Below are 27113 nucleotides of genomic sequence, written 5' to 3'. Positions count from 1 at the left end.
TTCTGGCTGCCTCTGCTGCTGTCATCCCTCTATGTAATTCTAACAGAAGAATATGTTGGAAATCTTCCTATTTCCCAATTTGTCGCACCATTTTCTAGTATCCACAGCTCGACTCACTATCTCCAAATGGCAAAATGTAAATTTAAATAGCAATAGTGAATTACAAATAAAATCAGTAAACCAATAAACACACCAACAGCAACCAGAATACCAACATGCAAAACCAAAATGCTACAAACTTATGCACTGACCTAATATTTGGTGAGTCAGTCAAATTGTTTCAGCACGAAAACTTAATTCTTATGAAAACAAGACCATTCCTTGTCTTCAGTACAAAACACACACACACACACACACACACACACACACACACACACACACACACACACACACACACACTCACACGCACACACACACACACACACACACACACACAACTGTGCGGTTACGACACACTGCTGGGATTACAGTTTGCCAGGTAGTTTGGGGTGAGGGGTTGTATCAGTGGGAGGTTGGGGAAGCCATGCAGAGGGAGAAAAAGGCTGGAAGTGGGAGGAGGGGTTGGGGAAGTTTAGCTGGCTAACCCTCAGCTGCCGAATGTACAAGATCTATGAAGTGACGCCGAGATCGAGCCTGCCTAACAGCCTGCCTACTTCCGCCAAGAACTCTGACCTCTAGTTAGGGACTGACAGGGGACTGACAATGACCAGCGATGAGAGCCAGTGCACGTATAACCACTTCCACCCCTAAGCTACTAATAGAGGCCACCAACACCAACACCCCTCATCACAAATTTGGTGGAGGATAAGTATTCTCAGACTGCAATATCCGTGGAGGCTGAGCCATTATCCCCATCTACTCCACAACCGGCACCCTCTCCCCTACAGACAGGAACAAACTGCACCCCAAAACCCATTGATCAGCTGGGATTGTCACAGGCAGTGCCAGCATCTGACATGGCAGATCACGTTGAGAAACTACTGCAGGAGCCTCCAACTGGTATTCCAACACCTTTCTATCCCTTTCCTCCAAAAAGTACCTATTAAAGTTAAAGGCTTCATATTCGAGCTGCAGCTCACTTGTGGGAGGGGCACCATCACTGCCACAGACGTATCATGTGTGCCCATCCACTGACGTTACGGTGGTGGTAAATACTGCAGCTCGACATTTGGCAGTTAGTCTCATCTGTTCACTGAGATCTTACATATGTGCCATTGATTAGTAGAGCATTTGACCCCGCATGCAATACATTTTTGATACGGATTGCTCCTGGGACTGTATATGCTCTGGACCTTTGGTTTTGGCTAGCCCTTCACTTCATATGCTCCACCACAATTGACCTCAGGAATGGCCTCCCTTCCATAAGTCACTCTGTCACCACCAATATGAATGATTATAAGCTGTGTTCTACCTATGCAGAGTAAAACAGAATACAAAGGATGTATTGAAAGCATAACCTTAACCATGTAGTTCAGAAAACCAGGAGCTGTCATTCAGCATTCATGTGACACAGTTCGTGAAACAGTCATTGAACTTGAGCCTGTTCTGCTTAGTAGCACATTCCACCACTGACTATTTGACTCTGTTCTCAGATGTCGTTTGGAGGTGCCCGTTCATTCTGGTGGACAGCTCGGTCAGAGGTTACACTCACACAAAATTCCTTGCAGAAATTGCAGCAGAGCTAGTATATGACGGCAGCTTTCACAGGTGGCCAGTACTTCTTGACTGTGAACTTACGGAGTGAGTATCGTCAGTTAAAAGTTGCCCCAGAATATGGACCAAAAGCAGCATGTACAGCACTTTGGGGACACTCCGTGATCAGCGGCTGCTGCACGGAGTGCTGAAGGGACTAAAACAGTGTCAATGTCTCGTATATCTTGAAGATATAATTGTCTTTTCAAGGGATATTCAAGAGTATAGGCAACTTCTGAGGGAAGTGTTCAAAAGATTACGAGCAACCCATTTGACATTCAGTATGGAAAAACGTCACCTAGTGCTGAAAGAGATTAACTAACTGGGCCGTACCAGTACTAGGGACAATGTGAGGATTGATACGAGGTCAATACAGGTGTGGCAGGACTTTCCACTAACACAAACAACCACGAAATTACAATCTTTTCCTCATTCTCACAAATTATTACAGAAAATTCGTGAAAGGGTGTGTGGACATTGGCAGACCACATATGCAGTTGCTCGGAATATGGATTAAGTTTGTATTGTAGCATCTGTCGAGTTAAAGAGAGTATTAACATTGAGTCCAGTGTTGGTGTTTCCAGACTTTCAGAAGGAGCACATAAAATCACATGATGTATTGTATTACATGCCGGGATGTGTTTTGAGCCAGCTGATTTATGGGCAAGAACATTGTGTTCCCTACAGTCAAATGCAGAGGAGAAGAATAGTTCTACGACAGAAACAGAAATGCTTAGCTCGATATACAGAGTAATGTACTTCCTCCGTTACCTGCATGGAAGGAAGTTCAAAGTAGTGACAGACCATGCTGCTTCAAAGTGGTTATTCAGTTTGATCCACAAACCAGGGAAAAAAAACATGGAAATGCAGACAGCCTTAGCAGAAAAATAGATGAAATACAGGCACTAGGTCACCATCTCGGAGAATGGCAAGCAGTGCAGAGCCCTGATGGAGGGTGTAAGCAATATGGTGAGTGACAGTGGTATACCGGGATAAAATTTTCATTTGGCAGCAGAGTACACACTGATATAAAACTTCCTGGCAGATTAAAACTGTGTGCTGGACCAAGACTTGAACTCGCGACCTTTGCCTTTCGTGGGGAAGTACTCTACCCAAGTACGACTCGCAACCCAACCTCACAACTTTACTTCTGCTATTACCTCATCTCCCACCTTCTGAACTTCATGGAAGCTATGAGGGCTGGTTGTGAATCATACTTGGGTATCTCAGATGGTAGAGCACTTGTCTGCATATGGAAAGGCCTCAAGTTTGAGTCTTGGGCCACAAACAGTTTTAATCTGCCAGGAAATTTGACAGTGGTTTAGCATGAACAACAGATTGTTACGCAGAGAGGCTAAACTGGGACCACAAGTTGTGGTGCAAGCTGAGATGAAACTAGGAGTGTTATGTGAGACACATAAATCAGATTTTATCATGCCAAAGGGGATGTCAGGCAATGAACTGGAGAGTAGCAGAAAAGTATTGGTGGAAGAGAAGGAAAGATGATGTTGACTGATAAGACAGAAATTGTGTGGATTATGCACAGTGAGCGGATCTCAGTCAGAACCAGGTACTATTACAGAGGCCACTGGATGCAATGGAGCAGTTGAGTTTCATTGGGCCAGTTGTGTTAGGGCCATTCAACTGAACACCAGCACACAATCATTTTGTGTTGACTATAATACACCATTTTTCTCATAACATCAGGATGGTGCCAATGCCAGACAAATGGGCAGTCACAGTCACATAAAATTTGTTGAATAGCTGGAGATTATAGTTCAGGGTGTTTGTGTCAGACCTGATGAAAAACTTGTGTCAGTTACTTAAATAAAAGAAAAAAATTAAGAACCACTGCACTTCACCTGCAAACTAAGAGCAGAACAGAATAAGTGCACCAAACAATTGGGAAAATGCTTAGTTATTTCGTGAATTCACACCATTCAGATTGGGATGTGTATCTATCCATTGTGATGAGTGCGTACAACAGCAGAGTACACACTGGTACAGGGTTGTCACCATTCAGTGTGGTTTACTGCACAAGATGCTGTCACCAACCATATGATTAACCAGAAAGATGGCATGAAAGGAGAGAACAGTTTGCTACAATGGAAGGGAAGTACGGAGAAAGATGCAACAACTGAATGCTAAGGCATTGGGGAAGCAGGCAAAATGAGAGGGGACCTCATTATAAAGTGGGTCAGTGGGTGATGCTGTGAAGAAGTCTTTATACTCCAAAGGTAGAGATGAAGAAGTTTGTCACACAGTAACAGGGCCAATACAAAATATTTGAAATTACATCACAGGTACATTTATAGCTACAGCTGCCAAAAAGGCTGACAATTGTGCAAGTCGGGCATCTACTACCATTTGAGGAGAAGCTGGAGACAATTCAGCGGGAGGTATTGTTGAAAGCAAGGCATGAGAATAAAAGAAGAAACAGATGGTTGAACAACAGACAAAAGAGGTCAAGAAACCTCAGGCATCTTATGCCTTAAGGTGAAGGAATTAATTGTAATGTGATGTTACTTCTGCAATTACTGACTATTTTTCTTTTGTTTATATTATGGGGTATTAACAACGTTTTGGATAAAGTTAAATGTTTGTGTAAGACAGTGTAAGTGTATTAAGACATGCTGTTCAGAGACAGTTGGCCTCTGCAGGAGGTGTGGGAGAGAGAGTAATGGTGGCCTGGGGGGGGGGATTCTGATATGGTGATATCAGTCCCTGTCCTCAGGTTGCTGTATAGGAAAGAGGCCAAGAAGAAGAACACTAGTTTTGGTTGTCCCTCTTTGGCAGAGGTGGAGTGGGGGAGCTGCAGGATCAGCACCTGAACAGAGGAATTGTGTTTTCCCTACAATCAGACAAGTTTTACATCCACAAGTGGTCATTAGATTTAGCGTTTAATGTGTGGGAACTGCAAACTGAAATTAGGACGTTGGAAGAATTGTTTACAGGGATACAACAATTAGCAGTTAGTAGTGAAGTTTCAGACGAACACAGGAATTCACTTGAATCACATGGACAATCAAAAGAGCAGATGCAGGAGGTGATAACAGTTGTTTCTCATCAATCCATGAGGGAAAATATGGGATGGATAGACGCTGGGGGTGAACATTTAAAACCGTCTTCAGTATGGCAGACTTGCGCTAACATAAGTGTACTGAACAATAAAGCAGAGACTGCGATGGGGTTAGCAGAGGAAAATATAGTAACTGTGGAGTGATGTTCTATGCAGATTGTGAACTTGGAGAGCAGTGTTCTGAACAATTCACACATGCTCCAGAAACTTACAAAGGAAGTTTTGGATTATGCCAGGACCTCCGCTAGTACTACGAAGCAGAATTTGGAAGAGATGGGAGCTCGAATGCAGGTACCGGATGAAAGACTAACATTAATGAGGATACTGGAGTCCCTGGGAGACAGTATCTGGGACACCAACATGGAGTTAACGAATCTACGGAAAGTCATCCACCAGGCACTAAAAGACAGTCCTGTCTTGCTGTCACATGTACGGTATTTAAGATGTCTGACAAGAGTGCAAGGGGAATTTCTGCTGGAATTATAGCTAGTGGTGGCGCTGAGAAGCCAGAACTTGCCATTCTACTAGCATGGTGCAATGGTGGATGCAACAATTGAGGGTGAGCCCAAGGTAGGGTCCAAAAAGATGTGATTGAACTGGAAACATATTTTCGGAAGTCAGATTTGCATCAGATACACCCAGTGTACAATTTTTTATTTTATTTAATCATGTCCAAGCCATAGACAACCCACATATTACACATACACACAAATACAAATACAGTACACATATGTATAAATAAAACAAACCCAAAATGGGGAGTCACATTACAATATAAAGACAAACATAGTATATATATCATATCACGTCCCACAAAAATTCAGCGGATTTAACTGCCACTGCCGTAGCGTTTGCCAGATCTTCTTTCCTGCACACTTCCCCCATGTTGCTGCATTCCAGGAGGTGGTCCATTGTTTGGGTCTGTCCGCACTGGTACGTGTCCGTCCCGTCTCGGTATCCCCATTTACAAATGTTTACGTTGCATCTGCCCACCCCAGTTCGTAGGTGGTTGAAGGTTCTCCATAATGGCCATTTTAGTTCATTTCCAGAGGCCAATTGTTTTTTGGGTGAGATTAGAGGCGCCTGGTCTCCCGTAGGCAGTGTTGCTTGCCATTTTGACAATTTGGCCTTTTGTTTTGAGGTTTCGAGCAGTTGAACTGAGGTGAGGAAACTCCGTCTTCATTTTAGACGTGTGTGTGGAGGGTTTTGTCCGAAGAGAGGATGGCGCTGGTCACGCAGCTGCTTGAGGCGCTCTGCTTCGCTTGCTATAGCTCATCTGATGTTGGATGGAGCTATGCCACTAAGCAAATAAAGTTGGCTCACTGGGGTGGGTCTTAGGCATCCCATGATTACACGACAGGAATCATTCAGCAGAGGATCCACTCGTTTCGCATGCACTGATCTTTCCCAAACTGGGGCAGCGTATTCAGCAACCGAGTAGCAGAGTGCAAGTGCCGACATACGTAAAGTATGTGGGTCGGCACCCCATTTTGTGGAGGTGAGCTTACTCAGGAGGTTGTTTCTTGTTGATAGTTTGCCCCTGGCCTTGTCTACATGATGTCTGTAAGTAAGTGTGCGATCAAGGGTGATGCCTAAATAACAAGGAGTGCTGCTGAATGCAATCCGTTGGTTGTTCCACGTGATGTTTAGGGTATGTTTGGTGTATCGGTTTTGAAGATGCAATAGGCAGGATAATGTTTTTGTTGCGTTCAGGCATAGGCAGTTGGCTTCGTAGTATGGCGTTAGACCATTGAGGGCATTCGCAAGACTAATTTCTATGTCGTTAAAGTTCCGACCCTGCACGGCCATTGCAAGATCGTTTGTGTAAGCAAAGCTCCTAGTCCCTGGTGCAACTGGTTGATCATTCACATATATGTTGAAAAGAATGGGTACGAGGACACTGCCTTGGGGTAGTCCATTTTTCTGGATACGCCATCGGCTTCGCTTCCCTCCTAGGTTTGTGACGAACCGTCTGTTGCTGAGAAGAGTAGATATAATTTGTATCAGCCCAAAATCATTAGTCATAGCGTATATTTTAGTGAGCAGCAGTTTCTGATTTACAGTGTCGAATGCGGATGAGAGGTCGACAAGTACGGCTTCAGTAATTAGACGGTTCTCGTACCCATGCTCTATGAACTGGGTAAGATTCAAGACCTGTCCAGTGCAAGTTTTCCCAGGGCGAAACCCCACCTGTTCTGGAATTATCTGATGATAAATATTAGGCACAAGTCGATTCAGCAGCATGCGCTCGAACACCTTGTACAAGCAGCAAAGTACTGTTACTGGTCTGAAATTTTTTGGCTCATCCAATGGTTTGCTGGATTTTGGAATGGCTATGACCTTGGCCTTTTTCCAGATTTTTGGGATGTTGTTTAGCCGGATACAGGTATTGAAAAGTAGGAGAAGTCAGTTCTTAGTGTACTCGCAAAATTTAAGGATCTGTTCATTCCTAAGGTCGTCTAGCCATGCTGCTTTGCCAAGTTTCAGAGATTTAAGTGCGGACTCTAGCTCTTCGATGGTAAATGGATGACTGTAGTAGTTCGTGTCACTTTCGCCACTTCTTATTTGGATGGTTTTTGCTGGAGTCTTCGTTTTCCCATTAAGAACGAGTTGGTGCACTATTTGGTTGGCTGTTACTCTTGGTGCTTCCGTTTGCTGCTTATGGTCATTATTTAGCTTCTTAATTGTCTTCAAGGCAATCCGGCTAGAATGTTTCATGTCTACACTTTCAATTAGATGTTGCCATTCTTCTCGGCACTTCTCGATTAGCTGGTCAGTAAGTGCGTTTGCAAGTTCAAGAGCTTCTTCAGAGAATGGGTTCTCCTCATACTTTTCCTTATATGCATCGTATAGTTGCCAGTTGTCTTTCGTTAGGCCTGGTACAAACTCCATTCTGCAGCCCCTAGGGATACACTTTCTTGATACATTCTGGACGATTTCTATGAACTTATCGTAGTTGCTGTGTGTTGGTTCTTGTTTGCATCGTATAGTTGCCGGTTGTCTTTCGTTAGGCCTGGTACAAACTCCATTCTGCAGCCCCTAGGGATAGACTTTCTTGATACATTCTGGACGATTTCTATGAACTTATCGTAGTTGCTGTGTGTTGGTTCTAGAGCTTGCAGCTTTTCGTCGATTCCAATTGTGAAACCTTCCCAGTTTGCCCTCTTGAAATTAAATCTTCGTCGAAATGGAATCCGCACTGGCACCACTGCTGAAGTAACTGTGAGTTTGATGGGTCAATGTTGGGAGTGTGAAATAGGACCCAGGACATCTTTCACGCACTCAGTTACCAAGTTCTGGCTGACGAAGACGAGGGTTGTATCCCCTTTGCCACCTGCCGCTGTTAAAAGATAGGGGGAGTTTGGCGTTGTGTATGAGACAGAGTGATTCAGCATCTGCCCATGTCTCCACCTTGAGTCCGTCTTCATTAGATTCATTGTATCCCCAGCGTGTATGGTGACTATTGAAATCACCCATTACAAAACTACCCGTGGGAAGGGGATTATTGTGCGGCAGGTCATATTCAGTGTACATTGACATACTAACTATTGCTACATGCTATCAGCAAGGGAAACTAATGGGGTCAGATCTTTGGAAGTATGAGGCAGTGGAGTATTGATCAAAGGGACTGTGTGATGTTTTGGAACCAAATTTTAATTTGACAGTTACTACAACAAGAGTTACTCTACTAAATGTGACACACCCACAGCTGTACTGGCCAAATGAACCTTCACAGACGTTGTTCAGACAAAATCTTACCTTCCTTAACAACATCTGGGAACCTAACCTCCACCATTCATTAAGCCGAATGATAGCTGCCCATGAGGGCATGTCACTGGAAAGAAATTGCTGCAGCATGTAGAACATTACCAGGACAGTAGACATCAAGTAACTGTGACTTTGAGCATTGGAATTCCTAGTGTCAGGGTGGCTTTGATATTGCTCCATCTAGTTCTCATGAATGTGAAGCAATGAATGATGTGGAAGGTCAACTCGGGACAAATCCAAGTTCCTGCAGGCTGGATACCATGATCATGGTATGAAATATAAATTTACAGAGTCAGCAATGAACACAGTAATTTGTGTAGTAGTTAAGAACAGATAATTTAGTGTTAGGTACTAGTTTTACAGATTATGGGCAGAAGTAATTACAGAAGAGTTCCAGGCTGGAGTCAGACTCAAGAGACGAGGTGTTCTCCAATATGGAGGGCAGTGCAGTGCTGTAGCCAAGTATTTAGTTGTAAAATTATTAGTCTTTAACAAAGGCAAGGAAAAATGTTATGGACATACCACAGAGCACTATGTTAACAGCTGCGGCCAATAGCCACAAGCTCAGTGACGACAGCTCAGCTCAGCGATAAATGGTTTTGCACAACCATAATTGTGTGTGCCATCACCACACCATGACAAGTATCTTGTTTTGTCAAAGTGGCTACGCACTGTGTTTAAGTGAAACAAATGGGCACTGGAAGAATATAAATAAGTGTAGATTTTAAGGCAGGGATCACTTTTCTTTGCCGGAAACCACCAGTACCACCACGACACCAGAGCAAAGCCAGACAGCGAGATGACTGGGTTTCACTAGGTGCAGCCAAATGTTAGGCATTGGGCTGCACTTGCCGTCTGCTCTAAGTCCTTAGCAGGTTTTTGGTATCTCAGCCCTGCAAATCTGCTGTCTGTGCCTGCTGACTCTGACACGTATTCCTCGCAAGACTCAGCGCCACAATGCTAGCTGATTACTGCTAGACGACAGCGAGTCAAAGCTTGTGCACAGCCATCTTTGCACTCCGTTGCGGTGATGTGAGCAGGGCGAGGGCTCCGCACAACTACGTGATATGGAGACAAGCACTGCACATCAACCTTGTTATGCAGCCACAGCATTTGTGAGCAGAGTAGAGAGGCCAAATCCAAAGTGGGGTGCCATTGCAGCACAACCTGATGCACCACTGATGTCAATGCCTGTGGCCTACAGTGGCTGCCAACCACAGTCACATGACAGGGTGTGTACGTGGACAAGGAAAAAAAAATGCCCGGATATTTTCCGGATTTCCCCATTAAAAATGCACTTTCTCCCGGGTGAAAACACACTTTTTCCATGTCAAGTGACAGTATATTTTCCCTCGGAAGTGAAAAACTTATCTATCCTTCGAATGGTTATGGTTTTATACAAAGGCGTAGAATTTCCCGGCACTTTAGAAAACAAAACTCAGGGAAAAAGACACGTTTTGGAAACATCTTCGATGTGCAGCAACATGTACACTGTGTATTTTCGTATTACAAAAGTATACATTGGAATTCCACCAATCACCACATGTTACTTTCCGAATCATTGAAATCAAGATTGCAATACACTATCTGTGAGCCAGTCATAGCTCATGTTACATTATCTCGCCAGCCGATGACAGCAGATATTCAGACTATAGGACACATGATGTATTCAGCCAACACCACTGTTACGTAGCAAGAACACACAAACAGGGAAAGTTCATAGTTTAAATTAATATACATAGTGTTGCTACAAGGAATGCAAAGCTTTCACATATAATATTGGTCTCTAAGGTTAATAAGCTGCAAGAGAAGCTAAGATTTCACACATAATGTTGATCTTTTTTGCACGTGTAACTCTTTAAGATACATCACACATATGTAAGAGGATATTTACTTTGAAACTAACGCTTTTCAAACCACCATTCTCAATATTTTCCCATGACCTGTTAGAAATAAGTTCGTTTCAGCAGTTGCCAGAGAGTGCACATAACGGGCGACACCGTGCTTGTGAAGCTACCATGACGTAGGAAGCCTGTATGTAGGTACGTATAAAACATTAAAAGATCATACTTTATGTCATAAAAGAAACAAGACATCAGAGGATACTCCAAGAGCATCAGAATTTAATGAACCATACTAAAAAGAGCACATTTAAAGTTCATACTTAAAGTGCACATTAGTATGTCCAGATTCCTAATGAAGTAGACCTTGACTGATATTAAGCTTTTCAGTGTGGTTTTTGGAATGTGAATTTTCTTGGAGCACCAGTATTGTATTATATCATGTTTGGTTCTTTATTATGGCATAATGGCATATGTGCTAGAAGATGAAAACGTGCACTTGAAATGCAGTGAACAGTTGAAACTAGGCAGTACTTTGGAATTAAACATTTTGTTTCAAATACTTTGACTGCCTCTGCAGAAAAGGTTAATAAAAGTCAAATTTCTTTAGAAAACAGACAAAAATAACTTCACTGTTCTGCAAGGCAATTAAAGCTTGACTGTCAGAAAGGTAGAAATAAAAAAAAGTCTGAAAGTAATAACATATTTTAGCCTTCCGTAATTATGTGAATGTATTTTAATTCACTTGGTAGTTTGTTTTCATTTGATGTGAGAGTAAACGAAGGGGAAACAGCAAAATCACTAAATGTAAACACGGGTCACGTAGAGACTACCCACTATAACTCATACCGCTCTGTGCATCAGTGGATCTACGGTATTTGCGAACCGGGTCAACACTAAAAAAAAAAAAAAAAAAAAAGAATTTTAAAAAATATGTTCATCTTGTAGCACACATCTTTCTGAAAAGTCTGAAACATAAAACATACGTGTTTGAGGAAATGTAAGACATGTTATTCGGTCTTAAGTGAGCCAAAGGGCAGTGCCATGCCTCTTCATACAGCATTATTCTATCACACGTCACTGTATTTTGTTCTGTGGAATTGAAACATGAATATTTTGTAATGGATGCCATCAAACTATATTCAGGACAGCAGAAATTAAAATGTCCTGTGGTGCCTCTCCTGCTCCCAGTTGGCCAGTTTGACAGCCTGCCCCTCTTGAAAAATAAATAAATCTCACAATTAATAGCAGATGGGATTATTTGAAATCAGGAGAACAAGAACTCTTCAGAAAATTTGCACTCTTGATTGTCTATTAGCTAATAACTTGCTGTTTTGTGTGACATAAAATTAAATATAGAATACATAAAACCAATAAAGACAAGAGACAAGCAAGCAAGTACACATATCTTCAATCCTAAGCTCCTAGCATTTTTTTCTCTCTAATCTTGCTACAGCTTTACATGGCGTGCTTTCCTTTCTGTGAAAGACTCTATTACCTCATCAAAGTTTGTCAAATGTTTTGCTACATGAACAACTGAAATATCATTATCTAATACTGAAAAAGCTGTTAATACAAATAATACCCAAGACTGGTGTGATTTCTTGATCTGATTATGTCTATTTGTCACTGTCTGCTAGATAAAATGATAGAGGCCCTTCTAATATTGCAGCCATTGTAAAATACATCAAATTAACACGACTGTTTTGGCACAAATTGTCATTTTTATAAAACAACAGAATATAAGTCACAAAGTACCAATATCAAATGCCTATTAGGCCTACTACAAACAAAAAGCTTTATGTTAGGAAACAGTTTCACATTTAATTCATACGCACTAGTTTCTCAAGCATGAGATCAAAAAGTAGTATTAAGAAATTATTATATAAATTTGGAATTGTCTTATTCTTCCATTATTTGTGTGATGTCCCCATTTCTTCTTCCTTGTTCTAACAAACAATCTTGTTATCCCCAATTCTGTAGCTATTCCTGCCATTGTCAAAACTTTTAGGCCAATTTACTTCACTAGCCTGCCTAACCTGCCAGGATCACAAGTTTAGTTATCCCGCGATTATCTCCGGTTAGGCGTTGTTACATGGTCGTACAACATGTTTTCTGCATTACTTCCAGAACAGAACTGAAGTGGCTGCTAGCCAGGGACTGCACAACTGGTCCTTACTAGTGTAGTGATCTGGCCAGAAACTTTCTGTCAAAATTTCATTTTCTTGGATACACCAAGAAGATAATGCGTAATATTTCTCACCTGTTATTCCTGTTAGTTGTTTATTTCCATTCTGGTAGTCTGAATCTAGGGATTTCGCTAGTAACTGTAACAACACTGATTATTTGGAAACCCAATCAACCACATACTCAGACAGTGATTGGCATTCATCCATTCGGTTTTACTCCGCTCAGCCCGTATAGCCCCGTCCCCTTTTGTCTGCGGAAAGTTTATTTCTAGATGTGACAAGGATTCTTCTGACAGAGACATCATATACACTATACACACATTCAAAAATCAACTTATGATTCATTTAGAAATCAATTTAAAATTTGTTCAAAAACCAACAGGGATGCGTTTGAAAATCATATGAAGAATCGATAAACCAATATGTGCTGGATGCTAGGCACTTTGTGAAACAAGCTTTTTTTTCCCTCAAGAATACGAATTTGGCGCCTCCTTTTCCTGGTAGCATCTAGCGGCTTGCTGCAACTGCTTGCACAGCCAACAGCCACATTCCCATAGCCAGAAGCAGGAGAATCTACATCTCAAATGCGACTTAACGCGCATGCGCTTGAGCCCGCTCGTAACTGCTACAATGAATCTAATGTAATTTTCGTTTTTTTTCTCTTGTTTGTTTTATTGTTGAAGTATTATTTGCAGTACTGGGATACAGTAATATTCTTTGTTAGAGTATTGGTTCTTGCCAGTCAGAATTACAAAAATTTAACTGTAAACTAAAACAATGAAAAATTCCTGGAATTCTAAAAGATTCCCGGGTTTTTCCCTGCTTTCTCCTAGACGAAAGGATTCCCAGGTTTTTCCCGGTTCTCCCAGTTGTCCCGGGTTGTATACACCCTGCATGAGGTGACAACTCAGCAGCACCAGACAGAAACTGCCACTCATTCATTGGCCTAAATTAGGTTCAGCAAGAAGGGGCAGACCTGTGTCATTATGCCATGTAGGAAGATCAATAAACCTCTTTGTAACTGTTAACAGCGTTAGCCCTGGGCTCCACAGCCTGTCACATCACAGCCATTCACTCACCCCTAAGTACGAGCAGCATGCTACACAGCAAATACAATGACCTGGTGGCTACAGTGGATCTGGTGCCTGTATCCATGCTGTGCAAATCCGTGATGTCAGTTCGTCAGCAGACCTGACTATGATGACACATATACAGTGCCAGTTATACACTATGAACTGTAGTATTCCATCGACTGTTATACACTTTTGTCATACAAACAACATTGTCCAATCAAGCTATAACAACATTACTCACATAAGCAGCATTAAAAATAATTCTGCCAATAATTAGCAAATTACTGTACCTATCAAATTTTCAGCCCGATCTAATTTTTGGGAGCAAAGCTCTATGGAATCTTCCAGTTCCTTTTTCTTCTTTGCCATGGCAGTAAACTCATCATTTAAAGCTTGAAGCTTATCTGTGACCTGGAAGTAAGTATAACTTAGAGAAGTCACTGTCAACCATTACATAGTCACATATATGATAGAAAATTATTTCAAATTTGCACATATCATAAATATTTTTAAAAAAACAAAGAAAAATCTAAATAAAATACTGTGTATAACAATAAATATCAGATAACAGAAATGACAAAGACTGAACACTTCACAGCATGTTATGCATACTTAAATTAACAAATACAGAAGACAAGGAGAGGAACTGACAGCAAATACAAATGACAGTTTTTATGAGGCATCATCTATGATTACACAGAAATGCCACCACCTAAAATAAAATTGTTTTTGTCAATGTACTTTTGAAAAACACACTTAAAAGCAATGGTAGCTTATGCAAAATTGTACCTTTAAATGCGAACACTTTAGGTCAGGCTTTACCATGACTGTTATTGGCATTAAATGAAACAACAAATTTACTGTTACCAGTTACTGTTTATTTATCTCCATGACGCATTTCAAAGGTTTACACCTCCATCATTAGGTGGATTTACATTTGTTAGTTAGATGTTTGTGTGTGTGTGTTTTTTTCTTTTTTGAGGAAGTTATGGCACTGTCTATGTGGTCACTGGTTCCTTTCACTGTCATAGCTCATCACATGTATACTGTCATATTTTGTAAACACACAAGTCATACCAAAACATAAATCCACCTGATGATAGAGGTTTAAACCTTTGAAATGCATCGTGAATGCAAATAAACAGCGACTGGTAATAGAAAAATTGTTGTTTCATTTAATTTCAAAATTGTACCAATGTGCTTCAATATTACAATAAACAGGTCATGCGTAACTATGTTGTCTTGTTAAAGTTAAGATACTGGTTTTGCATAATGCACTAAGATGAAATTTGTTGGTTACATGGTTATGATTTTTGCCACGTTTCTATTAATTCATTAATATGTCTTAGACCTTTCACTTCCCTTCAACAACGTACTTCACTGTTCCTGAATGACAAACATGGAAAGCAAGAAACTGCATTGTGAACATCCTACTCACAGATAAAACTCCTTTCATACACTTTCACACAAAATTTTCTAGCCTTTCGATAGTAATCATAACTAAGTTGAATATATTTTTTTCCACATATAAATTGACAGTTTAAATATTTTAAATTTTGTAATTAATCATTTAACATTGTGGGAGAAATGAAGTAGGAGAAGAAGAAGAAGAAGAAGAAGAAGAAGAAAAAGAAGAAGAAAGAAAAGAAAACAGATGGTGGCACCAGGAAGTGAACTCAAGTTGATGAACTGCCAGGCAGGGTGCTTTATCACTGGACTATAAAGCTGTGCTGCTTGTAAATCCCTTATAATCTATGTGTAAATCTTTAGAGAGCATTTTACCTTTTCCAACGGCCCACTCAGGCAAAATATTCTAGGAACATCAAAAGGGCTTGTACCCACTTCCACTCACATTCTACCCACTTCTATTCTACACTTGCATAATACTTTAGGTTCACTTTTGAAGGAAAATACTGGCCCGATGCTCTCAGCAGCTTAGCACCCTCAAAGCCAGCAGGGATGATGTCACATGAAAGCATCCACAGTCAAAAAGAGACAGCTACGACCCTTCTCAGATTTGATCATAGTGTGGCTGATCATTGCTTCAACACTCAACACTGATTTCTATTCATTGTGGAGAGACCACAATGAAACATGTTTTTGTCATTTTTATTTGCACAATAAAAAGCATTCAAAGATTAATGGCATGATTTTAGTGAAATTTCCAGCTCACATTTGAAGAGAAATGGTATACTTTTGGTGCAATATTTACATTGTGGTGTAGCACATTAGCACATGATCACAAGCACCACTGCTTACAAGGGAGCCTCCCCATCGCACCCCCCTCAGACTTAGTTATAAGTTGGCACAGTGGATAGGCCTTGAAAAACTGAACACAGATCAGTCGAGAAAACAGGAAGAAGTTGTGTGGAACTATGAAAAAAATAAGCAAAATATACAAACTGAGTAGTTCATGCTCAACATATATAATATTAAGGACACTACTACCGTAGTAACGCTGTGGTCCTGTGGTTAGTGTGAGCGGCTGTGGAATCAGAGGTCCTTGGTTTGAATCCTCCCCCAAGTGAAAATTTTAATTTTTTATTTTCAGACAATTATCAAAGTTCAGGCACACACACACAATAAACTTCGCTCTCCAAAATTCCAGGACATGTTCAGATTTGCTTGGACATATTCAGGATTTGACGGTCTACACACGGAAAAATTTGAAAACGTTAAAAACATATGTTTTGACAGAGCACAGGGAACACTGTGCGACTGTTGCAGTCATTTGTTGCAGTTTATGTGACAAACTCTTATGTTTTCATCACTTTTTTGGGAGTGATTATCACATCCACAAGAAAACCTAAATCGGACAAGGTAGAAGAATCTTTTTACCCATTCGCCAAGTGTACAAGTTAGGTGGGTCAACAACATATTCCTGTCATGTGACGCACATGCCGTCACCAGTGTCATATAGAATATATCAGACGTGTTTTCCTGTGGAGGAATCGGTTGACCTATGACCTTGCGAACAAATGTTTTCGGTTCCCTTTGGAGAGGCACGTCCTTTCGTCTACTAATCACACGGTTTTCCGGTGCGGTCGCAAAACACAGACACTAAACTTATTACAGTGAACAAAGACGTCAATGAACGAACGGACAGATCATAACTGCGAAAATAAAGAAATTAAAATTTTCACTCGAGGGAGGACTTGAACCAAGGATCTGGTGTTCCACTGCTGCTCACGCTGACCACGGGACCACGGCGCCCCTGATCACATTCTCCTTGATGTTGCATATGTTGCACATAGACTACTCAGTTTGTATATTTTGCTTATTTTTTTCATAGTTTCACACAACTTCTTCCTGTTTTCTTGATTGATCTGTGTTCAGTTTTTCAAGGCCTATCCACTGTGCCAACTTATAACTAAATCTGAGGGGGGTGCGATGGGGAGGTTCCCTTGTTAGAAGCAAGGGTCTAAAACAGAATAGCAGTAACCTTATCTAACCATTGGCTCATGTGTACAACATGAATTTGTATGTATGAATGTATAAGGACATGTGATATTTTATATTTATTTACTCAAATATTTCATATGTTGAAGGTTCTCCTTATTGACATAATACAGAGTATTTCAAAAAGGACTTTACAACTTTAAAAATTCATATAAATTTATTGAAAGAGGACATAGGGCTGAATTTAGTGTTATTCTGTAGGGAAACACATCAAGTTTTTTACCTGAAACTAAAGATGTTGCATGTGACTTCCATAGGTTATCCTGCACACACCCCATCGGAAGTCAGTTTCTTCTCAAACTCGCTGTAGCATTGCAGGTGTAACTTACTCAGTGGCAGTGTAAATTCTTGCTCTAAGTTCAGGTAGAGAAGCTGGCACAGGAGGTACAAACAGGATGTTCTTGATGAATACCCATAAAAAAATTGAGTGGTGTCAGGTCTGGGGAACAATTGGCACATCATGGCCAAACCATTGACCTGGAAAATGGTCACTGTGAAAATCCTGGAGATCAGTCAGGTAATGGGGTGGCGCACCATCTTTCATATAGTAAAAATTTTGTTCTTGGTCATCTGTAGTATCAAAAATTGTTGTAACATATTTAGGTACACTATCCCATTGATGGTTCTCTCATGGAGGAAAAGTAGTCATACACTTTTTTCTTGCTCAACGCACAAAAACCATCCAGTTTAGGGCTATCATGGACATCTTGCAATATTTTGATGTGGATTTTCACTGTCCCTAATCCTACAATTATGTGTGTTAACCTTTCCACTTATGTGAAAAATTAACTTGTCAGAGAAGATGATTTTGGTGAAGAAGTATTCATCGTCATGTAACTGATTTAACATATCCCCACAGAAGTTCTTGTGACCAATTTTATCAGTGTCTTTTATTGCTTGTACCATCGTCAATCTGTATGGTTTCAAATGCAAACAGTTTCTCAACACACGCCAAACAGTCGTATGTGGGATCTGCAGTTCATGAGATGAATGTCAGATCGATTTCATGGGGCTATTGACAAAACATTGTCTCACTTGCCCAATGTTGTCGTCAGATGTGTTTGGACAGCCTGATGATTTCCCATGTCTTACCAAGCACCCTGTTCCTACGAAACATTTATGCCACTCATAAACTGTAGGCCTACTAGGAGGATCTTTAGTGTACTTGATATGGAACTTATGCTGAACTGTGGTTGCCAACTTTGATTCTTCAAACTATAACACATAGCAAACTTTAATTGATGCTACCACTACTTACGTTGCAATTCAGCACCAGTGAACTATGTGAGCCAAAACTTGATGTTCTTCTCTACGAATTGACACTACAATCACCTGTGTGGGTACTATGAATTAATTTATATGAATTTTCAAATTTGTAAAGTGCTTTTTGAAATGCCCTGTACATAGGATGTGATGGATAATCATTAGAAGCAATAGAAAGTAAGCAAAGCATAGATGTTAATGCCCAAAGACTAGAACTTATTCAGAAAAAGTGATGAAGGAAGAGATTAAAAAGTTAACATTAAGCTATATTACTGAAGACTGATAGCGGTAAAACTAGAATGTGAAGGTATAAAAAGGAAAAATAAGGGATTACAGGGAAAGTAATAAGACAAAAATAAAACTGAGAAAAAAATAAAGAAATGAAGAACATACGAAGAGAAGGACAAGAAAAAGAAACAACAGATTAAGTTGTGAAAAGTGATGATAGGAAGAGATGCAAGATCAAATGAAACTTCTGCTGTGATAGAAGTGGTTTTTATAGAGCCCAATGCTTCCACAATATTCACTCAGAGGAACTTGGTAAGTTGTCTAAAAGTGACTACATTGCACTAATTGGTGTATTTGATGATGAATGTAAAAACAAAGTGAATGTAGCTTTCCAGGAAACATTCACGTGCCTGAAATAAAATATTCGTATGAATATTATTCTTTGGAATGTTCATCATCATTACAATCTGTCCCCTTTGTCTTCTATTAATAAATGGTTTAATAATTCATATACATATGCAAACACTTCAAAAATATAAATATTGTAGATACTGGTCAAATGCTCTACACTAAACACAGGCTCTATCTGAATGGCTTTGGAAGGTGGCTCATTATACAAAAAGTAATCAAAGAAATGGTAAGGAAATGTGTTAGGTGAACAATGTAGTGCTGAATTAGCAATCAATGTTTACACACAATGTAGTGTTAAACTCTCAAATCTTTTTTGGGATATACATGTGTTGAACAGTCTGCTACAAACAGTGAAAAAAGGGAGTAGCTCAGACATCATCATCATCATCACCATCATCATCAAAATCTAATCATTTGCCATATAATACAACACGCATAAAAAGTTAGGAACAGCTAAGAAAATTATCCTGAACAGATAACCCCCAAGCACAGAGTGTAATGTTCTTGCACATTAATATGCTGTCTACATCTACATCTACATCTGCATCTACATCGACATCCATACTCCGCAAGCCACCTGATGGTGTGTGGTGGAGGGTACTTTGAGTACCTCTATCGGCTCTCCCTTCTATGCCAGTCTCGTATTGTTCATGGAAAGAAAGATTGTCGGTATGCCTCTGTGGGGGTCTAATCTCTCTGATTTTATCCTCATGGTCTCTTCGCGTGATATACATAGGAGCGAGAAACATACTGCTTGACTCCTCAGTGAAGGTATGTTCTCGAAACTTCAACAAAAGCCTGTACCAAGCTACTGAGCATCTCTCTTGCAGAGTCTTCCACTGGAGTTTATCTATCATCTCCATAACACTTTCGCAATTACTAAATGCTCCTGTAACGAAGCATGCTGCTCTCTGTTGGATCTTCTCTCTCTCTTCTATCAACCCTATCCGGTACGGATCCCACACCGGTGAGCAGTATTCAATCAGTGGATGAAGAAGTGTACTGTAACCTACTTCCTTTGTTTTCGGATCGCATTACCTTAGGATTCTTCCAATGAATCTCAGTCTGGCATCTGCTTTACCGACAATTAATTTTATATGTTCATTCCATTTTAAATCACTCCTAATGCCTACTCCCAGATAATTTATGGAATTAACTGCTTAGAGTTGCTGACCTGCCATATTGTAGCTAAATGATAAAGGACCTTTCTTTCTGTGTATTCGCAGCACATTACACTTGTCTACATTGAGATTCAATTGCCATTCCCTGCACCATGCGTCAATTCATTGCAGATCCTCCTGCATTTCAGTACAATTTTCCATTGTTACAACCTCTTGATATACTACAGCATCATCTGCAAAAAGCCTCAGTTAACTTCCGATGTTATACACAAAGTCATTTATGTATATTGTGAATAGCAACGGTCCTAGAACACTCCCCTGCGGCACACGTGAAATCACTCTTACTTCGGAAGACTTCTCTCTCTAATGTAGCTGGCTGAACTTCAGCACTATTTGAAACACTTAAATTGCAATGTGCTTTTAGTAAATGAACACATCATCAGTCATGAAAATTAAAATTATATGCACTGTACAGTTATGAATGGCTAACTATCATCTGCAGGACAACTGCGAAGCACGGAAGTGTATCTGTTAATGTTAAGGAAAGTATGAACCTAATCTCTGCATTTATAGATGTAAGTAAATTGTGTTTAAAGACAAAATTTGAAACGGCAGCCATACTATTGTCAAAACAGGAAATAACAGTTGCTTCAGTTGCCACTCCCTAAATCACGAAGAAGACTTGTTTGTAAAATTGCTCGAGAATATGATACATTTGTTCCTTCAACATAAAAACTGTGCAGTACTAATAACTGATGGTATCAATGTGGACATTAGATTAAGATTAGAGATGTTAATTATTTAAAATATCCATTATGATCTCATAACTTCTGTCCCATAAATAACAAACTATAAGGTTAGCTGAATGCTGTAAAGTACTATTTAAAAGAGTATGATTTTTCATTTAAATAAAACAGTCAAACTATGCCTCTCTTTACATCACAGACAAACATATAACAGGAAAAAATGGAGAATATACTCTACATGGAAGAGCTTTAAGACTAATTAGTGACTCAAATCTAAACCATTTGATAAATAAATTGAATCCAACAAAATGAGATGACACTATATGCAAATGCCAATGAATCAATCAAACATTTTTTTAGATTTTGAAGCACTTTGTTCTAAGCAACATAATAAACTATGCAAGGACAGTGGTTGTACTAAAAAAAGCTGTACACCGTATCTAGTGAAAATGAGAATAATGGTGCTGATATGGCACAAAAGGTAAAAGCATAGCAACACTGATGAGGATATTTATAAGACAATGAAGAAGCACTTAAAAGATCGGAATTCCAGACATAAGGGTGTAAAGCAATACACATATATACTTTCTTAAAATGACACAAAGAGGTCATTTTGACCCCCCCCCATAAAATATTTTCATATTTGACTTTAAAATGTGCTTTTTGTGTATGTTAATCCCTATCTTTCACCGATTATAACAATAGTTATTTAATACAATAATTAATACATTACTTACTTATTAAAAATAAAATCCACTAACTTACCTATTTAACACTGTTCACATTAACAAGTTTCCTAAATCGTAGAACCTTCTAGAAAGGACAAAGAGGGCAGAGGGAGAAGGAAGTAAGGAAAATGGATGAGAGAACAATACAAATGATATATAAAAAACGAACTATTACTGAATAAGTAGAAAAGAAACACAGTTATGTAACAAAGTGAGTCATATGTAGGAAATTCTTGAAGTGTATACTTTTGTATATGAATACCAAGCCAGTACACAGTCATCTTTGTAAAATAAACCTAACAAAATGTTTAGTTTTTATTATACCATCTCTCAGAAGCTACTATAAATGTTACAGGTATGAAGTTACATTACATTTGGATTGGTAGTTTGGTAAAAATTGGCAGTGTTATTGATGGTGTACTTCCAGATGTTCAAGCTAGTTGTTGTTGTTTCCACTGTATGGACAAAATTTCAATGACCATCCCAGCTGTCATTTTTAGGAAACTGACAGATGGAATTGCTGGCATTAATATTAGATTAGTGCACTAGCTTCTAGGGTTTTCAGGTTGTATGTTGGTATTCCATTTGCTATGAGTTTATTTATTTGTTATCATTTTTATTTGTAGTTCACTGTTGCTGTTTGAGTATCCATATTGTCATTCTGTCATTAGCAGACAGTGGGTGAAGGTTTTGATGCTAGAAAATGGAGTGCCAAGTGGAGAAATCAGATCGTTTCTGACATATCCCTCTGTTTACATTCAATAGAGGGATTAAAGCAGTGGAGGCAGCCAGAAGCATTTGCTCCATCTGTGGGGATAATGCCTCTGCACAGAGCATGGCAAGAAAATGGTTTTCTCATTTTAAACAGGATTGACATTAGTGACTCTTCACGTTAAGGGAGACCTTCGAGGTTTGATGAAGATTGTTTAAACGCATTAATCTACAATGATCCACATGAGTGTACTTGAGAACTAAAAAATGTGATGAACTGTGATTATTCCACCATCACACGATATTTACATGCAATGGGCAAAGTTTAAATATTACATTATGGGTACTGCATACTATAAGCCAAAATCAGAAAAATTTGTTGGTGGCCATATGTGCATCTCTGCTTCCTCGTCAACGATTAGCTCATGAACAATGTTGCCATTCCTGTCGTTTATGATTACTGGTATGAGAAATGGTGTCTTTAAGCTAACACATGGAAAAGAAATCATACAATGGAAAATCCAGGATGGAATGTAACAATTATGACAAGGAAAGTTGCTACTCACCATACAGTGGAGATGCTGAGTCGCAGAGTCTTTTTGTTGTGCCTATCTGCAACTCAGTATCTCCGCTATACAGTGAGTAACAACTTTCCTTCTCATAATTGTTACACAATGAAAAGAAAGGAATGGTTGAGCCCAAACAAAGCATCAACTCCCCATACAAAGACCTGCACACATCCACAAAAGATAATTTTAAGTATTGATGGAAGAACAATGTTGTGGTGCACTAAGAATTGCTTCCCCGAAGTGTAATCACCAATTTTGATATTTATTGTCAACAACTCAGATGTTTTATAGATGCAATCCAAGAACAAGGACCAGGAAGACTAGGTGAAGTAATGCTACTCTATGATAATGCCCACCCGTATTCTGGCAGACTGATGAGAAAATTTATACAGGAGTTGGACTGGGAGATCATTCTGCTCTCACCTTATTCACCTGATCTTGCACCCAAAGATTTTCACCTTTTCTGTTCCCTATTGAACAACCTTCAAGAAACTTCTATTCTGTATGAAAATGTGCTCCAAACATGGCTTGATGAGATGTTTGCCTCAAAACCATGATTTCTGAGGTCGCAGAATCAAAAAGTTACCCCAGAGTTCGCAAACTGGTATAAAAATTGAAGGAGAAAAAATAATTGATAACTAATGTCTCTGTTGTGTTTACGGAATAATGTTATAAACTTATGCAAAAACCCAGTACATTCAGGAAATCAAACCAATACATTCAGGAAACAAAATGTGTAGTACTGCCACGAAAACTAAGAGGGCACACTGACTGGCTTTCAGATCTAACAGATGGGAGAAAAGTTTAGATAGGAAGGACCGGACACTCAGACAAAGCCACGTGTACTGAGAATAAGTGTGTATTACCCAGCTCTGTAATGTCACAAGGACTTTTAGTGTGCAATTCAGTAGTAAAATAATGATTATTTGCTTGTTTCATTACAATAAGCAGTAACTAAAATATCATTGTGTTACCTCTTTCAACTGTGCCCTCTTTTCATTGAGTTTGTCCATTTGAACAGCCAATTCAGCTTCTGCTTCTGCAAGTTTTGCTTTTTTGGGAGCAACTATCTTAATAACACGATCGTAAACTTCCATTGCTCTCACCCACTTGCACAGCCCTTCACAAGCTGTAGAAACTTTCTTAATAATATTCGGATTGAAATCCTTATTTGGTATGAATCTGAAAAATAAAATTCATTTTTGCAGACTGAAGTGAACAAAGTGGCATTACATAAAGTGAGGTTACTGAGCAGTAAATGTAAATAATGTGTGTTGAATTTCATTTTACACTGCAATTCTCAAAAACACTTGTATGTTTACTTTTCACGAATTCTTTTCATTATTGCAGGTGAAATATCATCTTTATCATAAGCTTTAAGGCTGTCCAAAAACTTGAGATCTGCCAGAAGTTTCAGCGAAGGCCCCCAGTAGTCTTCAATGACTCGGCCACTTCCTGAGGGATCTGGCTTCCTCTCTGGCTTTGCACCCTTCATGATGCATACAGCTTCCATTACCTAGAACCAAAAATGTCATTTCAAAAATACTGTACTGATGTGACATAACGTTTTCCAAATTAAATGAAATTTACTGATGTATTGTGTGTTACATTGCATGTTATTACTGAGACACTGCAATAAGCTAAGTCAAAATATCACAGTGTTCCAAAAACATAATACCTAAAAGCCTCAGTGACACTGTTATTTGCAATGGTATTACCATTTATAACAACATTCACAAAAATAAAAATGGGTCATGTTAATGAGGAATAAAATAAGGTATTAATATAGAGAATAGAGTTTAGAATAGAATAAAGTTTATTCATCTTCAAACATTTTACACCTAAATGTGGTACATAAAATTTAATAATATTTACTTCAGTAATGCTTTGATACATACACTGTGAATATTATATAAGCATGAACCTAAAACCAAGGATTTGTTACGACTTAGCATGACAGTAATTAGTCCCAACTTTATGTCAATCTGTTCCTCATACTCTTTTAAGGAGTAGTACGCTTTCTTCTGAAACCATTCTGCTAAAATAATTTTAAATATACTGTAGGAAACATAATGGGCAGCTTCTGGAAGTTACTGTAGTAGGGCTTTGCTTACATTATTCCTCAGTATGTACAACATATACAGTTTCTGTGTGGTTCACCCAGCTGAGTTTTTGATATATGTAGAGACATAACAGTTTGATTATTTTGTGATCTTCATTGCAGACACTTAAACTCGAAACAGAGTCTTCAGTTTTATTATTATTGATTTCTAAATAATTTGCCTGAAATCATTAGTGCAATGGCCCATTGATATATCTACAATATGTAGCAGGTCTTATAGATCATCTACTTGTGTGGTTAGAGGTGTATCATCTGTGTACAATACTGCTCAGATAGCAAGTATGTGAGTAAGATGTTTACACATACAGTGAACAGGAATGGTCCCAGTATTGTGCCTTGTGAAATGCCTTTTTTAATGGGTCATAAGTCTGATCTTTGGTTGTCTGTTCTGTCGCTTCGGAACGATTCCATAAGGTGAAGAGCACCCTCTCCAACTCCGTGGCACTGGGGAGTTTTGATGAGTATATTGTGGGAGTCAGTATCAAAAGCTATTCTCAAATCCAGAATAGTTGCACAGGTTGTTTTCTTATGCTTAAGAATCATATCTTTGGCCCCCCTTTCCAAACAAATCTTACCAATTTAACTCCTGCTGGTGGGTTTTTCATAGATTTCACTATAGTAATATCTGCCGGCTTCAGGGTGTCCAAAGCAGTTAAGGCAGCCTCCAATGCAGGAATAGCTTGTGACAGCTCACTTTCACAGTCATCCTTAATTGACTGTGCAACAGCTGCTGCTTCATTCGCTAATGCTTCATCTGCACCAACAGTCTGCAAAATCCAGTTAATCTCATTGAAATGATTGAAACATGAAGGCAAAAATGATATTTAAAAATTTATAGCAAAAAAGAAAAAAAAATAGAATAGACATTTACAACAGGCAGTCAAATGAAAATCAAATGTCCACCACAATGGGTACAATTGAAAAGTTATCACCACATGCAATAAGACCTTTAGCCCACTGGTAGATGAGACAATCAATTCCTGTTTCATAGAACACTGTTGCTTCCTGACAAAACCACAACCTCATCCACTCTTGCACTTCACGTCCACAGATATAAGTTGTGAATCCATCAACAGCTGACCACATTCTATGAAACAGGAATTGATCATTTATTTTATTTATTTATTCATTCTCCATGGACAAATACAAGGATTTGTTTTGGATAGTTTACATATTGATCATTTCCCCTTATAACGTTGTGGGAAACAATTGTATAAAATAGGTCTAACAGGTAAAAAATTACGTTGCTTTTTTTGTACATGTAAATACTATTTATACAAATGTAAGTATTCTACTCCTCTGAGAGGAATTCATTAATACTATAAAAACACTTATTGCTGAGGAACTACTTCAAGGCAATTTCAAGGCAGCTTGCACTTAAGCTATTTAATTTTTTGGAAGCTTGTTGTAAAATTTGATCCCCATGTAATAGGGACTCTTGTCTGCACTTTTTGTATTATTTCTTTCCAGGTGATAATCATCAGCCCTCCTAGTATTGTACATGAGCACTTCTCTATTTAGATGATTGTACTGCTGGTATTTTAGCATCAGCTTAACAGTTTTATAAATATATAGTGATGGGAGTGTTAGTAGTTTCTTAATTTTAAAATTGCTTTGCAAGACTCATTATATTTAAGCTTACACATGATCCTAAGTGCCTTTTTTTTGAAGGATGAATATCCTATTTACATGCTTGTCAACAGCGCATCCCCATACTTCAATTCCATATGTGAGGTATGGATACACTAAAGCATAGTAGATTATACTCATTTGCTCATATTTAAGAAATTGTGACATTGTCCACATTGCATAAATTGATTTGCTAAGTTTTTGGCATAGGAAATCGATATGATGCTACCAAGAGAGATGCTGATCTAACATTATGCCAAGGTTCTGAACCATCATCAGACACAACACTCCATTGCATTTCATCTTGTTTGTGCTGTATTTGAAATTCCATTAGATTTGTTTTATTGATGTTTAAGCTTAAGTGATTGTTTTGGAAGTAGTTCTTCAATCCAAATAAGGCATCAGAACAATTTTGGGCCAAATCATTCTCGTTGGTTCCCCAGTTAACAACGGTTGTGTCACCCACATAGTTAAGTATCTTGCT

The 27113-nt window shown here is 39.1% G+C and overlaps 1 protein-coding gene across 1 annotated transcript in view; it reads right to left on the bottom strand.

Moving 5' to 3' along the window:
• Positions 1-27113, bottom strand: part of LOC126455722 (dynein axonemal heavy chain 3) — a 1249696-nt gene that overhangs the window by 390884 nt on the left and 831699 nt on the right. The window contains exons 47-50 of the mRNA XM_050091491.1: positions 25576-25767; positions 24201-24394; positions 23853-24060; positions 13933-14053 (exon numbers count right to left, since the gene is read on the bottom strand). Of these exons, the coding sequence (XP_049947448.1) occupies positions 13933-14053; positions 23853-24060; positions 24201-24394; positions 25576-25767 (715 nt within the window). The remainder of the gene's footprint in view (positions 1-13932; positions 14054-23852; positions 24061-24200; positions 24395-25575; positions 25768-27113) is intronic.

Source organism: Schistocerca serialis, chromosome 2 (assembly GCF_023864345.2).
Source record: "Schistocerca serialis cubense isolate TAMUIC-IGC-003099 chromosome 2, iqSchSeri2.2, whole genome shotgun sequence".
NCBI lineage: Eukaryota > Metazoa > Arthropoda > Insecta > Orthoptera > Acrididae > Schistocerca > Schistocerca serialis.
The sequence above is the reverse complement of the archived record's forward strand: the minus strand, read 5'-3'. Positions and strand labels throughout refer to the sequence as shown.